This window comes from Rana temporaria, chromosome 3, assembly GCF_905171775.1.
Source record: "Rana temporaria chromosome 3, aRanTem1.1, whole genome shotgun sequence".
NCBI classification, from domain to species: domain Eukaryota; kingdom Metazoa; phylum Chordata; class Amphibia; order Anura; family Ranidae; genus Rana; species Rana temporaria.
In genome coordinates, this window is record NC_053491.1 from 355,040,079 (window position 1) to 355,059,096 (window position 19,018).

The 19,018-nt window shown below is 44.5% G+C and overlaps 1 protein-coding gene across 1 annotated transcript in view; it reads right to left on the reverse strand.

The window, feature by feature from the left end:
- BTBD11 (BTB domain containing 11) overlaps window positions 1-16,846 on the reverse strand; it is a 379,045-nt gene extending 362,199 nt beyond the window's left edge. Inside the window, exon 1 of the mRNA XM_040345198.1 lies at window positions 15,725-16,846. Coding sequence (XP_040201132.1) covers window positions 15,725-16,583 — 859 coding nt within the window. The 5' untranslated portion in view covers window positions 16,584-16,846. The remainder of the gene's footprint in view (window positions 1-15,724) is intronic.
- Window positions 16,847-19,018: the final 2,172 nt, after the last annotated feature.

The window sequence follows — 19,018 nt, forward strand, 5'->3', positions numbered from 1 at the left end:
ACATGCTGGTCAGGTGCTATCACTGTCTCTGCTGTCCTGTCTCGCTGTGCTGCATATTAGGCATTCTGCTGTAGCCATAGTAACAGATACAACGACTTTGATCTCTGATAAAGTAGCGAGCTCTGTTCATTTCCCCAACAACGATCGTGTAAAATACATTGCGGGTGGAGAGATCATATTTTGTCCTTAACTTTTATGCAGAGCTCCTCATTAAAGTAAATCAAAACTGAAAAAACAAAAAAACAAAGCTTGCCATTGTTGGTCTCTTTCTGAAAAGGGTAGTTGTCTGGCCACCGCTGATTTTAAAGTGGTTGTAAACCTCAGACATGAAATATAAACAAAGCATTTCCCTATACAGTGTGTACTTGTCTCTATTAAGAGCAGTACCTGTCATTTCTGTCTGCTGCTTTGTTCCTCTGCTATCAGCATGAATCAATTTTGACAAGTTTTCTTGACACCAAGAGAAAAATGGTGACAGGGGAGGCAGTTCCAGCTGATTGACAGCCTCAGCTCTATTCCTGTGTGCTGTGTGGAGAGGGGTGTGTCTCTTCCCTCCAATCAACTCTCAGAGCTCTCCTCACTGAGCTTTGCAGAATGTAACTTCAGCTCTTCAACCCGTTTTCTGAAGTCTCGGACAAGCTTTAAATATTCAGCACTTTCAATAGATGTAGAGAGAAGACCACAGATAAACAGGTACAACTTATGTGGGAGGATTTGTTTCATTTCTGGGTAGCCCAGTCACTTCACTGGGAATAAGGAAGGTTTAACAACCACTTTAAAGTGGTTGTAAACCCTTAAAAAAAAAAAAAAAAACCCTGCAAGACAAAGGCATAATGAGCTTGTATTCATAGCATACTAGATCATTATGTATTACTTACCTTAGATCGAAGCCCCCGCAGCTGTCCCGGACCCCGCCTCCAGCCACGGATATCTCTCCCAGAGCTTACTTCTGGGTATCGTGGCTCCGGCCAATCACAGCGCTGGAGCCACGATACTCGGAAGTAAGGTCCGGGAGAGATGTCTGCGGCCGGAGGGTAGGTCTGGGACAGCTGCGGGGGCCGCCAGTAACAGCACATCTAACTGAAGCAATGGCACGACGCGCCATTGCTTCAGTGCGCATGTGCCGATCACTTCGGCACATGCAGACACAGGGGGATATCTCCTAAACTATGTAGGTTTAGGAGATATCCAGGGTAGATATAGGTAAGTCTTAATATAGGCTTACCTGTAGCATAAAGTTGTAAAAATGGGTTTACAACCACTTTAACATTTTCTCAATCACCGACTGGGAGCAAGCATGCAGCCAGTGAGTTTTTTTTATAGTACTGGGCAATGCAATGCACACAGCATATGCAGGTTTAGGCAGGTTCTGGTTTGGTTTCGGCATATTAGGCTCGGTTGGATACCGCTCAAGTTTTTAAAGTGGAGGTGGTTTATATCTTTAAAGTGAAATGCTAGGTACAAAATGAAGGAAAAACGTTCTGGACAGCTGCACTCCAATGCTAGGTACTCATAAAAAAAATATTAATAATGGTAGCCCCTGCTCCCTTCTGCTTTATATACTAGATACACTGTTTTTTTTTTTTTTGGGGGGGGGGGGTAGTACCAATACTCCTTACTGGTAGACCACTCTTCGAAGCCACCCTTCTTCATCAGTCATATGGCTACCCGTTACTGATGTCATTACATACGTAATGAGCCTGAGGTCCTGTCCAAATTCCAGGCCAGGATAGTAGAAGATTGGAGTGCTAGCTGCTCTAGGACCGAACTATAAGGTAGGTGTTTATCAAGACTAATTGAGCATTATATGATGTACAGTATATGTCTAGAGTTGGGCTTTAAAAAAAGTCTAAATTGATAATAGGCCCAATTTTTTTATTAGTAGAAGAGACTTTCTGCTTTCTGTGTTTTTGTTTTAAAACTGCGTGCTCTATATGTGAAGAGCCAATCAATCACCCCGTCCCTGAGGACGACATACAAGACCCTCTGCCTCACCCACAAACGTACAAAAGTAAAGGCCCCTCAATACTTATGCGAGAAAATAAAAAATTTAACCACCAATCGTATTCTTCGATCAACTAACCAAAACCTCCTCCACATCCCCAAGTCCCGCTACAAATCTAAGGCCTCGTACACACGACCGAGAAACTCGACGGGCGAAACACATCGTTTTCCTCGTCGAGTTCCTTGTTAGGCTTGTCAAGGACCTCGACAAGCTTGCTTTGCGTACACACAGTCAAGCCAAAATCTCCTCGTTCTCAAACGCGGTGACATACAACATATACAACGGCAGGGGAATTTCGATTCCACTGGCTAAACTCTTAGGACTGGTTTTGCTAATCTCATTTGTTTGCGTGTTAAGTAAAAGTTTGGTAAGAGACGATTTGCACTTTTCAGTCTGTTACAGCTTGAAAAATGTGTTATCTCCATTACAAATGCTACTTTTACTCCTGTCTCATACTTTATTCTGAGCAAGCGTGGGTTTCTTAGCATACACACGCTCGAGTTTCTCGTCGGAAACCAGCCCGACCAGGAACTCGACGAGCCAATTTGAGACTCCCGTCGAGGAAATAGAGAACTTGCTCTCTTTTTGGCTCGTAGAGTTTCTCGACAGTTTCCTCGACGAAAATGTACACACGACCAGTTTCCTCTGCAAAAAAATATCTTGCTGGTTTTTGCCGAGAAACTCGGTTGTGTGTACGAGGCCGAAGGGAGAAGGAAGATTTGCAGTCCAAGGACCACGGCTATGGAACACTCTTCACACAATTATCCGGATGGAAGAAAACCATTGGGCCTTCAGGAAAAAACTTAAGACCCACCTCTTCTGAAGGACAAGGACAACACCGGATGGAAATAAGCGCCTTGAGATATAGTTTGCATTTGTAGCGCTATACAAGTTACTCACTCACTCAAGAGCACACATTACAAAAGAGTGGAGCCAAGTTTCAGGGTGAAGTAACTTCCACCATTACTGACAAACCTATTGCTGAAGTAGGAGGACACCAGCAGCAGAAGTATCAGTGAAGATGGCACCAGCAGCTATGGAGATGTGAAAGGAGAGCACAAAGCTGTTGTCTTTGGAACAGAGGAACTCACCAGGGTAAGTTACCATAATGTGTACGTGTGTCACGCAAACCTGAACACGATAGTAATTGCTTCCACTACACCCTCTTTCGGTTTTCATTTAAAGGCCATCTTTACACAAAACTGACATTGAGTTGTCTGTGTTTTATGGCAAATTGAATGGCATGTTGATTTCTTTCTCTTAAAGCTCTAAAACCTCATACACACGGTCGAACTTCAAACAAACTTTTCCGTGGATTTTTGTTTGAAGGGCGTTGGTCGTGAACTTGGTATGCATACACACGACAGGAGTTTTTCAGCAAACTTTCACCAAAATCTACTATTGTTGGTTGATTTTAACATTGGTTCTCAGCATGTGTATTTGTACTTCGGACTAAAGTCCGATGGATTTCTGTACACACGGCAGGACTTTGCTTTGTAGGACTTTTGTTGCCGAAAAGTTTGTCCGTTTGCAAAGCGAACTTTTGTCCGATGAAAAACAAAAAAGTTTGTCCGATGGAGACACGCAGTCAGATTTTTTGGACAACCTGCTAATTTTGAAGTTTGTTGTCAAAAAGTCTGATCGTGTGTATGGGCCTTACGGATGAAGTTTCCAAGTTCTAATCTTTGAAATGTTCTAATCTTTTACCTTAAAATCACACAGAACTGGACCATCCATTCCATCCATGGAAATCTATGGAACCCACTGAAATGATAGTCAAATCACATTTTCCACCCATACCAATCCCAACTTTGCAGGCAAAGTCGCTTAAAATCAGGAAGCTATTAAAACAGTATACGTGTAGTGCCAGCTTTAGAGATCTAAAGCCTCATACACACGATCGGACTTCCATCTGACTTTTCTGTGGATTTTGGTCCGAAGGGGAGTTGGCCGTGAACTTGACATGCATACATACGGAAAAACTCTTTCAGCCAACATTCACCACATCATGTGTTTTTTCAGCTCTTAACCGCCACCCTTTGGGCAACTTCTGCTATTGTTGTCTGATCCTTAGCATTGGTTCTGAGCATGCGTGTTTGTACTTTAGTCCGATGGACTTGTGTACACACGATCGGATTATCCTCCATCGGACCTTTGTTGTCAGAAAGTTTGAGAGCATTCACAGCGAACATTTGTCCGTTGAAAAAACGAAATCAATTGTCCGATGGAGCATACACACGGTCGGATTGTCCGATAAAACAAGTCCGTCGGACCGTTGTTGTCAAAAAAGTCAGATGGTGTGTATGGGCCTTAAGAAGCCTGGAGGTGAATCATACCACCATTGGAATATCAGTTTTAAGTGGAGCTGGACTTTGATTATCAACTTAAGTGCGGATTAAAATTCAGATGCTGAAGCTGATGCTGATTCAAAACTGAAGATGCAGTAGAATTGAGCAATGCAAAAATGAGGGGAGAAAAAGAAACAGTCCAACCACTTCCGTTGGGAAATGTTATCACTTGAGTGATTTCTGAGCTGAAACAATGCACAGAACAAGGCCTGGGAACAATATTCGGCTGAAATTTTGCCAGAATGCGAGCTATTACAAACCCATAGAGGCCAAATTATATTGTAAAGAAGGGAAACCTTCACAAGGGGGAACAGCAGTTTGTTGCATGCTTTAGAAAAGAGAATTACTCTCAAGATGGGTATTAAAACAAAATGAAAGGGGGCTGGAAGCAGCCAGTAGCAGCCATAACAGGCATACTGAGATATGTGCTGATTATAGCATCGCGTTTTAACAAAGAACAATAGCCTTATGTATTAAAACTGAAGTAAAACGTATGTTCTTCCAATCAGATGCTCCGGTTCACTTCAACTTACATCAGTAAAACAAGAGATTAAATATGTGGTTGCTATGGGCAACATGGACATTCCCTTTACCTTCAGCCTCTATGCAGGCCCTATAAAGGAAATTTAATATTGCGTTAGTTGCTAGTTCCAGAAGATTAGCACTGGTAGTTTTTGGCACAGTGTGAAAATTACCCTACCCAAAGGGCAGGGTAAGGGCACAGTTAGCCTAAAAACCGTTCGCCAAACAAAATTTTTTAAAACGTTTGTTTACCTTTCTTTATGGTCTGTGAAGCAGGCACTTCCTGGTCTGTCTGAGTGGGGCTGGGCGTGTCTATTTCTTTCCAGCATAGGGCTTCAGAATGCCAGGAGCTAAGATGGAAACGTCCATCGCTGTATTTTATAAAGTTTACTTTCTGATGAATTAAGAATGCTGGTGCCTAGATTCCTGGGACGGGTGAGTACATTATTGTACATGTACTAAGCGGGAGAAAGGATTTTTTTAAAAAAAATGAATTTCGGGGGAACCACCCCTTTAAACTAATCATCTTCGTAATCCTAACACTAACCCTTTGCGCTCCTCACCTAGTTCTCGTTGGTCAGCTTCGGCTGACCATAAGAAGGGTCTGCCAGTCCTTTTGGTGGACCAAGTCGAGCCTTGCACTCCAGGGGGGTCAGGGTAGAGTCCTACTTCTTTGGGTGGTAGACTAAATACACACTCTTAAGTGCTTTTGTTTGTGTGTGTTTTTCACATGCACTTTTTTTGTGCACCACCGTGGGTTCCAAGAAAAGGGATGGCCCTAGCATTAACCCTCCCTGCAACCCTAACAAAAACCCTCCATAGAACTCTAACACTAACCCTCTCTCTCTAAACACCAACCTTCATGTAACCCTAACACTAACCTTTACTTTAACCCTAACCTTAAATACTCCCTGTAACCCAAACACTAATCTTCCATGTAACCCTGACACTAATCCTTCATGCAACCCTAATACTAACCTTTACAGTAACCCTAAAGCCTTGTACACACGACCGAGGAACTCGACGGGCAAAACACATCGTTTTCCTTGTCGAGTTCCTTGTTAGGCTGTCGAGGAACTCGACAAGGCAAGTTTCTCGACAGTTTCCTCAACGAAAATGTACACACGACCGGTTTCCTCTGCAAAAAAATATCTCCCAGCAAGTTTCTTGCTTGTTTTTGCCGAGAAACTCGGTCGTGTGTATGAGGCCTAACTCTAATCCTCCCTCTAACCTGCTACAAGCTCTCCATGTAACCCTAACACTCCTTTTTTTTTCATTCAATTTTAAGTTTATTTTCAATAAAAGTACATACATTTGTATAATATCAGCAGTATACAAATCAATAATATACAGAAAACAGTAAAGCAAGTACATTACTTCACATATTAGACTTTCCTGTCATAGTAACTGTCCATCACATCTATCCATTTCTCATGTCCTTCACCATACGGTGAGATTAAGACAGTTCATATAAGCAACGGAGAAAAATTAGGTGTAACTAATAATATATAATTAAATAAAATAACAATTTAATATGCTATATGATCCCTTAGGGCTATCATTACCACACAATAAATTATATATAAAAAAAATCCCCATGTGAGTACTAGACCTAAGTTCACGGAACAAATAAAGGATAGGATTTCTGGAGAACAATAACCTCTCCGACACCCCCAACGGGAACTGCCTGTGTCCAAGAGATCAAGCAACCCCTTCAATCCCCCCTCCCTCCCTCTAATAGTTTTTATTAAAACCCACCGGTTTCTATAATCATAAATTCTCTAAACCCTCCTCAAACCTAATATCCCCAAAAGTTTGGTGTAATCCTTTAAAAACCTAAACATAGGTAAATACAAATGTTTATAATATATTCTTTTTTTTTCTTACCTAAACCTAACACCCTGAGAATGAGAAATAGTGAGTATTCTATCCTCATAGATAAGACAACGAGAAATAAACACAGAAAAATCAAAGAAAGGAAGAGAAAAGAGAAAAAGAAAAAGATATGGCAGCCTGCCTGCCAATGAACACCATCATCTTCAGGATATAAATGTCTTCACAGCCTCACGGGGTAAAAGATATTCCCATAAATTGCATCCAAGGTTCCCATATTTCATGGAAAAGAGTAGACATATCCAACATGGAACAAACCCTCTTTTCTTGTTCCATGATCCATGTAACCTTTCGTTTCATATACCTGATGGAGACAGTAGTTTTTTTCCACGCAGCTGCAATTGTGATCCTGGCACCCGTCAGAATGTATTGGATGAGTTTTCTAGTAACCTTGGAGGTCTGGGGTAACATTCCGTTAAGTAAAGCAATAGTGGGGGATTGATGTAAGTTACATCCTGTGACTCGTCTTATTATGTTAAACACCTTATTCCAGTATCAACCCTAACACTCCTGTAACCCTCCCTTTCAAAGAGAAGTATAATATGGGTCACAGGAGTGCAGAACAAACTTACAGGAGAAGTATAGCCAAAATGGCTTTGGCTATACTTCTCCTTAAACCTCACTGTATCTATTCTGCTACTAATAATTACTTGCTGTAGCACTGATTGTAATTATGCAATCGCTAGGCCTGAGCAATGTCACATGGGGGCACAGGGAAGGTCCTTAGTCCTGTGTAAGCTCTACAACAGACTTACGTGGAGCTCACACATGGCTTTCTAGCAGTTACTTTGTTCAACAGCTTTGACCTGACCAAATAGACCAGGGGTCATCAAACTACGGCCCTCCAGGTGTTCAGGAACTACAATTCCCATCATGCCTAGTCTGTGAATGTTGGAGTTTTAGAAAGCCTCACGGGATTTGTAGTTCTGCAACAACTGGAGGGCCGTAGTTTGAGGATCCTTGAAATAGACTGTCTGACTTTAAAAGGCTCAAAGTGTTCAAAGTTAATAATTTAATAAGTGTTCGAGTCAATTTTGTAAGAAATTACAAGAAAGAATTATATACTTTTGCCTTGTACACACGATCGGTTTTTCGATTGCGGTAAAAAGTCAGCCTGGAAAACCGAGAACCTGCTCGGCAGCTTTTTTCCCCCTACACACGGTTTTCCTGGCAGTAAAACTGCCATGAGAGCTTTGGCAGGGAATCCTAGTCGTATGTATGCTCCATCGCAGTGTTTCCCATAGGAAAACTTCCAGGAAAAAGACCGCTGGGAATTCCGTCAGGAAAAAAGAAAACATGTTCTAATTTTTCCCACCGGGATTCCCGGTGGTTTTCCTGTCAGGAAAACTGCGATAGACCATAGACAGGCCTGGGATTCCCGGCCAAAAGCTCTCATGGCAGTTTTCCTGGCAGGAAAACCGGTCGTGTGTACGAGGCATTTGACTATTTAGATGTACCGATAAGTGTAACCATTTCAGTTTTGCGGTATTTCAACCTACACAGAGAAAAGCAGAGTTGATCTAATTGCCATATAAAAACAAATATAATACATTCCACAGTGAAAGAGCTACCACAAAGGGAAACTTCCCACAAATTCAGAAACTAGGGACTGGTTTGGGAAGGGGTTGCTGAATGTATAATTGTCACTACACCTGCAAAACTCCATGTTCCTGAGCCTATGGATCAAATTATTTACCTGAAAAATCTATGGTAAACTTGTATACTCTACCTGCCTTCCTGGGTGTCACAGATTACCCCTGCCCTGAACTTCAAAGAGTCTCATGACTGCTCTTAATATCCCCTGCCTCCCCCTGCAGTTCTCTTACTGAATTTAACAAAAGATTTTCAAAGGTGTCTAAAAATGATACAAAATAAGGGAGAGGTTATCACAATGTGCACACTGTTAGGCTTGGTGTTGACCCCTGTAAGGCCAGATGAGCAATCCTGTATCTAGGGAGTTGCTAGGAGATCAAAAAAAATGACTCACCTGTGTCTACTGGAAGAATGAGGTGTCATGCAACCAACGGGAATAAAGCTGGCCATAGATGGCTTGAGAGAAAATCAATCGATTCCCCCAAGCACTATAACAGGGTGGATGTAGAAATATCTATTATATGCAAGCAGCCGTGGCACTGACTGAATAAATGCTACTGAGAACAGTGACTGCCTTTGTTAGCATGCAGTCTGTATTTTGCCAATAGTTGTTGAATTTTAATTCGACTTTTGCCGAGCCGGTTGGTGCTTGCAGGGCCAACCACAGCTTGAATTGTGTCTGATTTAGCAGGAGACCTTAGGTAAGAAAGCGATGCCATAGAAGCAGGTGAGGGTTCTATTTAGCAATCCTGTTGCTGGCGAGTCTGATATGGGCCTTGCGCTACTGCCCCTAGGCACCGGCTCAAGCTATTATGGTGCCTACAGTCTTAATGGTGTGGGAATGGTCAACATTTTTTGCATTTCACAAAGATACATATACATATCTCTACAGACAGATAGACCTAACTCAGAGCACACATCAGGCTTGTATAGTATCGGCACTAAATCTACTCAGTGTGGGGCCCCAGGGCACGGGGTGGGGATTAATGCTGTTTACATTTGCAGACTCTACTGGCAAAGCCGCATGCCTCCCTGACAGGACTATAGTGCATGTCTGCAGCCAGCGTCTAAAGCACGTTCCTGTAATTAGTTAATTAGCTAAAAATTCTTTCCCCTCTACCATCTCCAGTACAGCTGCAGATCCACAGCTCAGAGGGCGACGCATGTCAGTCAAATCTCAGAATGTGTTTATTCATGAACATGCATGACACACAGTTTTCTCACCAGTATAGTGTTTCAGAATTACTTTTTGAACCGCAAAATAGGAAGTTGTTGCATATTTCAATAAATGTTTCCAAAGAAATGGAGCAACTGGGGTTAACTCACCACACTTCAGTCACCAGGAAACTACAAGTTTCAGCATGCCACAGGAGACTGTGCCTGAGAGGATATGATGGAACTATGGCTGTTTAGTGCCTTATTGAGCCTTCATGACTCTGTTTAAAAAGTCTTGAATTTTCTAGTCAGATCAGTAAGGAAACGGGTGTCACACAGCTGATAACCACATTCATTTTGTTTTTTCTTTCATATTGCAATGGAGAAAAAATGTACCAATTAAATCCCTATCGGCGGCCTAATAAAAGCGGATATGCATTTATTTATATTCATTTATACCCATTTAGGTCAAAAGCAGACCTAGATGCAAACGTACTGAGTTTGGCCCAACAAACCTTTAGTAATGTATATGACAACACAAAAGGCATGTATATAAAAAATGGATACACAAAAACAAGTAACATATAAAAATAACTTTCACTAGATAAAAAAAAGTTTAAAAAAGCCCAGCCTGTAAAAAAAAAAAAGGGGTTAACACTTGCTGCCGACCCCTCCAGGGCTTAGCATCCAGCAGTCTGGGAATGTTAGAATGGGATACCATCCGCCCGGCCTTTTAAGTGTTGGACACTGTATTGAAGCAGTGACTGACAGACTGGGGTTATTTACTAAAACTGCATGGTGCAAAATCCAGTGCAGCTCTGCACAGAAACCAATCAGCTTCCAGGTTTTATTGTCAACGCTTAATTGAACAAGGTGAGGTTAGAAACAAATTGGCTACCATGCACAGTTGCGCCGTATTTTGTTGTAAATCTCCCCCACTGATTTACAGAACGCAGAAGAGGACCAGGCACCTAGCGACAGAGTGCTGTCATTTCAGTAATGCCCTGTACACACGATCGGGCCTTTGTCTGACCAAATTCACATCGGAATTCCGACAGAATAAAGTAAAATAGAACATGTTCTCTATGTAAACTCTGATGGAATTATTCGGAATTTACGATGGAATTACTCCGATGGGGGCATACACACGGTCTGAATTTCCGATGCAAAAAGTCAGTCTGACTTTTTCCATCGGAAATTCCGATCGTGTGTACGGGGCATTACGGGCAGGTGGAGTGCGGTGGGTAGAGGCAACCCATATGCCGCCTACACACGGTCGGAATTTCCGACAACAAATGTTCAATCTGACCGTGTGTATGCTCCATCGGACATTTACTGTCGGAATTTCAAACAACAAATGTTTGAGAGCTGGTTCTCAATTTTTCCGACAAGAAAAGTTTATTTATAGCCAATTCCGAAGCACAAAAATCCTACGCATTCTCGGAATCAATTTGACGCATGCTCGGGAATCATTGAGCTTCATTTTTCTCTGCTCGTCGTCGTGTTGTACGTGACCGCGTTCTTGACGTTCGAAATTCCCAACAACATTTGTGTGACCGTGTGTATGCAAGACAAGTTTGAGCGAACAATCCGCCAGAAAAAAATCCACAGTTTTGATGTCGGAATGTCTGCTCGTGTGTACGCGGCAATAGCCTCTTATACATCTTGGATGCTCCAACAGTGAGATCTACCTACCATAATTACAGACTCCAGTTCGTGGGTGTTGGTGCCCACTTTTGCATGCTTCAGCCTTACCTGTTGCATTTTCCGCCATATAATATATAAAACAAATCCAAGCAGGTGAGACCCCAAATAATGGCAACAGTAGGTGTGCAGGCCCCCTAATGGCGATCAGTACCATCACCAGGAGATATCAGAGACTTTCAGATTCTTTAGCTCTCCAGCATCTAACACTGAATATCAGTTTTAGGTAGATTGACCCTCTAAATAAGATTAAATAAAAAAAACTAATAAAAAATACTATGTATCCTTTTTATATACTGTATATGCCAGTACCATCACAGATATATTAGAAACTTTTCGATGGTTTAGCTCTCCAGCATCTAACAAACTCTGAAATATCAGTTTTACGTAGATCGACCGTCTAAATAAGATCAAATAAAAAAATGAATTAAAAATACTATGTATCCTTTTTATATACTGTATATAAAAAAAAGACAGATGGCTCTCATACAATGAACCAGCTTCCCTTTACTTCAGAGTGATGAGTCAAAGAATTACTAAGGCTCCGCATGTCTCACAAGCTCGGGTCATCAGGGACATGGTAACATAGTGTGTGCTTGTTCTTTGTACTCGCCTTATTTCATGTATGTTATGGTATTTTCCCTCTCGTTTGTTTTTCAGGGCTTTTTTGCTGTCTGCTGGGCTGCAGGGCTGTCTGCTGGTTTTTTTTTTTTCTCTGCTCTCAGATACCTTTTAACTAAAGATCCCTTTCATGGGTTCCCCCTTCTCAAATGTCAGTACAGTACACGCTAACTGTACACACATCTCATGCCTGCCCACACCTGAGAAATGGAACAATGTTTTTGCTAAACCTCAACCAAAAAAATCAGCATACCCTCAAGTCAGCGATATTCTGGCTGAATGAAATAGGCTTTAACAGAAGTGTTTAACCTTTGGATCAAATTTTATGGTTAAATGGGCACTAGTGAACTTTTAAAAGGTCAATTCATGAAAAAGTGGCATTTCAGTTATTGGTGAAGGCTGGTGGGCACTACTCGTTGGCTGCTTTTTTTGCTTGGAGACTGTCAAGGCAAGATTTCACTATAATAACTGCTCCTGGCCAACTTGGAATTTTGAGTTCTCTAGGAGTGGCACCCCCACTCCTCATGTTGCATTGGCCAGAGAATGAAATAAGATAAATATTCAACAGGGTCTGAAGGCCAACAGGAGAGAATGTTAAAGATCTTCCCGAAACAAATATCAGTTTAGAATAGACTGACCCTTTAAAAACCCACTTTCTAAAGGAAATGTCTAGAACAGTGGTCTCCAAATTGTGGCCCAGGGGTCAGATGTGGCCTTTTGCTTGCTTTTATCCATCCCTTGGGGCACTATTTCATCCACTGATACTAACAACATATAAATTCCCCACCACTGACCCTAATTAAATGGGCACAATTCCTCCCAATAACACCAATAATGGGGCACAAATCCTTCCAACAACCCCAACAAAGGGGAATTGTTTTTTTCCACTGACATCGGGACCTTTTCTACTTCCAATGGCCATAGTTCGACCCCCCAAAAGTCTTAAAAGAGAAGCTTGGTATTATTTGGCTATTCATACTTACCTTGGTGGATGCAGCATCAGACTGATGCTGCATCTGTCCCCCGGCTTCTCTGCACTGGGAACTGAGCCACCAAACACCGCCGATGGCTCGGTTCTCACTCCTCCCCGAGCAGAGCGATGCTGACTGTGAATGAATAAATGTAAAGGTTTGCCTTAGATAAATCCAACAGGATGAGAGAAATCCAGTTATAAATGGCCACAACCAGTGTGAGGTCTGCTATGTTTGGAGGTGTTCTGACCTGGGAACCCAAGTGCACAGATGGTGCCAAAAAAGTCCCTACACAAATGCCCCCAATTTACAGCCCTGTGCAACATTCGAGTAAAGAACAGGCCTTATAAAGCACCCCTAGAGGTAATATTGATCTTGCAAATTATTCTTCCATCTTCTTATTAAGAGGGAAGAACTTCATGGCGCACATACCACTTTCTAAAACAGGCTAGGCCACATACTGTTATGCAGCAGGTGCAGGTTTTTTTTCAGGAAGGTCCAAATGTCTTATAAACTGTAATTTCCAGAGTGATATTTACAAATCTATGGTATTCCTGAAAAAAGAGCTAGTGGGTAGTATGACTCTCCAATATCTACAAACTGGACGATGGACTAACCCTCTAAACGTGCAACCTGTAACTCCAATGCGCTGCAAGCTGCATCATCAGTCACGTGATGCTGCAATCTAACCATCTCCAAGCCGTCCACATGGTGCACGCTCAATGCTCCCAGCACAATGATGAGCATCAATAATCCATGTGTCAGGGATAATATATCAATGCAAAGGACATGACATGCTCTAGGCTGGCTATATACATATACTGTGACCGCTTGTTTCTGGGGAGGTTGTGGTCACAGCAAACAGCAGTGTGACTGACAACGAATGCAGCGTGTGTGTCTGTGTGTGCACTTACACAATTGTAAATCGATATTCATTGTCTCGGTGATTAGATTAAAGAAGCCCCTATTTGTGCTGATAGATGGCTGTGTTGGTATTGGTGGGTCAGTGCTGGGTTGTAATATCGCTGTGGGCTTGTGTGTTTGCAGGTGAGGATAAACCGCTCTGCATATTTGTGTGCACTGGATAGCATGTGTGTGCACCGTGCTACAAATGTGTGTGCTGGAATCGCAAATGTGCGTATACTACACTGCAAATGTGTGTAATATTGTATTATATATGAGTATGTACAATATTATACGATGTGTGAATGAGCTTTATTGCATTTTTGCGTATATCAGTTATGTTTGTTTTCATGTATATGTTTGTGTAATTATCTGCTGTATTTAATATAATCAGTCTATCTATCTATCTTTCATGTTCCTTGTTTTATGTGTTGGGCTGTATAAATATCAATCGATGGACATTTTATCTATCTATCTACCTGTCCATCTATGCAGTCAATCCTCATCCCTTTAAAATATGGTGCAGGGTGGTTGAATACAAATCTTTGGAAAGCACCAACATATTCAGTTGCACAGTACACTGTCACAAGAACACACTGAGAGTCAAGCTTGACACACTGTAGAAGACACACACTTTTAGACACATCCGACCTACTGTCAAATACACAGCTGATTGTGGAAGGCTGGGGGGGGGGCACACACGCCACCCTTCCACAGGCTGCATGCCACGGACAGAGGTGGGAAAATTGATGCAGCATGGATCCAATGTACCAGCACGAGTAAACAAGCTTTGAAATCATTAACATCTTGCCAAGAACGAAGAGCCCCCAGCTGCAGCAGACGCAGCAGACCCCCAGATCCATACACTGCTACATAAGAGAAAGCTTTGCTTGGCTTCCCTGGAGAGGTTTGCTGGTAGAAACCCACAATAAACCAAATAAGTCACATTCAACAATCATTTTGAAGCAATACACAAGTGATAGGATCTGCTGTACAGGTGTTACTGGAGGGAGCCTGCAATCCACTGCCATATACAGTCCTATAGCCATGGAAGCACAGGCTCATTACCACCATGGATTCAGTTATCCCTGCTGAAAAAATATTGAATTCAGTTCATATTCGCATTGACGCAATCAAGGTCAGTTGTTTGGCACCATGGATGTGCCCTGTTATCTATAAAGATGCACTCCTCCTTCCAGATTAAGATTTGTTTCACGTCAATCTGCAGGAAGAGAGAGTATCTGGGGGGGAAGATGGAATATTGCTAATCTAATTGCTAATATAAATTCCTCATCTTGGCGAAAAGCTGGCGGTATGATTTAAGGAGCAATGACGTGTAGTAAGCCATCTAAGCCAATCAGAAATTAAGCTTTCACTAAACTGCCCACTCTAAAGGAACCTTAGGGTTACAATCTCCTCCACCCATTATTGGAAAAATCTAGTGACAACCAAAGACCACAGCCCACCTGTCTAAAAAAAAAAAAAATGGCCATTGGATGGGTTGGAATTTTTCTGGCACCATCCTACCCCCACCCCAAGGTAAGAGCGGCATAGGATACGAGCATTGACGCCCATGCACCTATGGGGCAGTGAAATTGTCAGCAATCATTTGACGTCAATCATAAATCTATGGCTGAATTAACCTGTTGAAAGGTGATTGATGATTGGGTGATACTGACCAATCGCTCTTTGCACCATGTTACAAAAGCAGGCCAGTTGTGTTGGATGATACAATATCAATTACACAGCCATCAGTACTGCAGGGCATACTCTAGGAGATGTTATGGCAAAACAACAGCAGCACATAAGTCACAGGTAACCATGAAATATGGATGGTCACCTACAGCAGATACCAGAAGGATCATCAGATCGTGAATACGGTATATCCCTTTAAAGACTATCATTGATTTTCAGAACATCACATTGGAGAACCACATTGAATATCAATGAGTTAAAGCCCTTTTCTTAATTTTATGATGTTGGCTTTTTTTTTTTGATGTACTACTCACCACTTGCATTTTTACCGCATATAAGGTGCTGGTAAGGCTGCAGTAAACCCCATAGCTCGGAATCGTTGTTAATTGCTTGCTCCAGGGATTCTGCCGTAAAGTTGGGCGCCTCGTTCTCCTTTTCGGGGCGAGGCATGGCGAGGACCCTCTTGCAGATCTCCTTGAAGAGGGTCTCGACGCAGGCCGTCAGGTAGATGGCGGAGTGTTCGTGGATCCTCAGCGCCACTCTGCTGTCCACCATCCACCTGTAGAACTTCCCGACGGAAAAGGTGAGGCCGCATCGGACCGACTTGCCCCGGCTGAGCCGGTCGCCCGTGCTCATGTTGTAGAGGGAGAGGGCGCCGAGGGCTGAGGCGGTGCAAGCGGAAGACAAGGACCAGGCCAACACGATTTCCATGGCACTTTGGATCTCGTACTTGGTGCATTTGGCGAAGCGAAGGCTTAGGCGCTGAGCCTCTTTGGCAATTCGGACCAGGGACCTGCTGACCAGGGTGGACAACTTGGAAAGGGCATCTCTGTTGGCGCCGGTCAGGATCTGCTCTTTCTTCAGAAGAGCCTCCACCTCTTCAAGGCTCCAGGGGACTTCCTCAAGGTCAGGCAGCCTGGAGCACTGTCCTGAGCAGTCCAGGACCTCAGAGTCTTCAGCCAGGACAGTATTGACCGTGTCAAAGCTGTTGTGTCTACTGTGCATGGAGTCAGTTAGAAGCCAGCAGTTTCCTCCATGGGCATAAGCTACCGGGTGAGAATCTGAACACAGGGACAAGTTGGAGGACCTGATGGAATCGGCAGCCCCACCATAACCAGAATCCAGGGTCAAATCTTCCAGTGTCCTCACAGCTGTCTTACCTCTTCTTGCCATAACTGCACTTCATACTGCACCACTAAAACTAAGAGGAGGAAATAAAAAGACGGATCTCTGCTGCAGTTCTTGTCCACCCTGTGCACAGATCCGACTCCTTCAAGGAACGCACCACTCCGATTGTTATCTCTGATGAGCGAAAAGGCAATCCTGCGCTAATGTGCAATATTTCCCCCAGCGACCAGCAGCGACCAGCCTCCCAGCCACCTCCGAGCTCCGCACTGCATTACAGCGACAGGCGAGCGTCGGAGAGGGGGAATGACCTGAGCGGGCGTGGCTATGCAAAATAAGAAAGGGGAGCGACCAATCGCTGGATCCGGCTGGGCAGCAGAATGAGCAGCGGTCTCAGAGGGGCGGGGTTGTAGTAGTGACAGCGCTTGGAATGTCAGGCTGCTGGGGAGGGAGGCTCGTCCATAGAGCCACATTCTACCTCCTTCATTCTGGATGGTCCTCAATCAATGTGTCACATTATATAGGGGGGTCTAGGGATGGAGCTGCCAACAGGTGACACACACACTGACCAATCCACCAGGCATGAGATCTTCACTACAACTCATCAGATCTACAGGAAGGAACATCAAGTCTGCTGCAATGTACAATGTAGCAACCTGTGATGTGTCACCGACATAGGAACACCTTAGCTAAGCTGATTGGATTCTATGCAGAGCTGAACCAGATTTTGCATTCTCCAGTTTTAGTAATTCTCCCCCATAGGTTGAAAAAAGTCCATCTAGTTCAGGGGTAGTAATTTAAAATTCACAGGGGTCCGTGAAATGTTCTTCTAGCAAAGGTCCGAGTGTCATATTGGTGCTATGACTCCACATGATAGCCTGCGCATCGCAGCCTCCTCTGCACATCACAGCCCCCCCATCTCAGACCCCCCCCCCATCACACAGTGACCCCCCAACACAGACTGACCCCATCACAGACTGACCCCCATCACAGACTGACCCCCATCACAGACTGACCCCCCCCCCATCTCAGACCCCCCCATCACAGACTGACCCCCCCATCACAGACTGACCCCATTACAGACTGACCCCATCACAGACTGACCCCCATCACAGACTGACCCCCATCACAGGCTGACCCCATCACAGACTGACACCCCCCAGCACAGACTGACCCCCATCACAGACTGACGCCCATCACAGGCTGACCCCCCCATCACAGACTGACCCCCCCATCACAGACTGACCCCCCATCACAGACTGACCCCCATCACAGACTGACCCCCCCATCACAGACTGACCCCCCCCATCACAGACTGACCCCCCCATCATAGACTGACCCCCCATCACAGACTGACCCCCCCATCATAGACTGACCCTTATCACAGATTGACCCCCCCATCATAGACTGACCCCCCCATCATAGACTGACCCTTATCACAGACTGACCCCCCCCATCACAAACTGATCCCCATCACAGACTGACCCCCATCATAGACTGACCCCATCACAGAGTGACTCCCCCTATCACAGGCTGACCCCCCAATCACAGACTGACTCCTCATCACAGACTGCCCACCCCATCACAGACTGACCCCCATCACAGACTGACCCCCCTATCACAGGCTGACCCCCCAATCACAGACTGACTCCCCATCACAGACTGGCCCCCCCATCACAGACTGACCCCCCATCACAGACTGACCCCCCCTATCACAGGCTGACCCCCCAATCACAGACTGACTCCCCATCACAGACTGCCCCCCCCATCACATACTGACCCCCCATCACAGACTGACCCCCCTATCACAGGCTGACCCCCCAATCACAGACTGACTCCCCATCACAGACTGGCCCCCCCATCACAGACTGCCCCCCCCCATCACAGACTGACCCCCATCACAGACTGACCCCCCTATCACAGGCTGACCCCCCAATCACAGACTGACTCCCCATCACAGACTGGCCCCCCATCACAGACTGACCCCCCATCACAGACTGACCCCCCCTATCACAGGCTGACCCCCCAATCACAGACTGACTCCCCATCACAGACTGGCCCCCCCATCACAGACTGACCCCCCCATCACAGACTGACCTCCCATCACAGACTGACCCTCCCATAACAGACTGACCCCCCCATAACAGACTACCCCCTCACAGCCTTACCACCCCATAACTGACTGATCCTCTCATCTCAGACTGACTCCCATCACAGACTGACCCCCCCATGAAAGACTGACCCCCATCACAGATTGACCCCCTATTACAGGCTGGCCCCATCATAGACTGACCCCCCTATCACAAGCTGGACCCCCATTACAGACTGACCCATCACATACTGACCCCCCTATCACAGGCTGTCCCCCCCATCACAGACTGGCCCCCCTTACAGACTGACCCATCACAGACTGACTCCCCTATCACAGGCTGGCCCCTCATCACAGACTGACCCATCACAGACTGACTCCCCTATCACAGGCT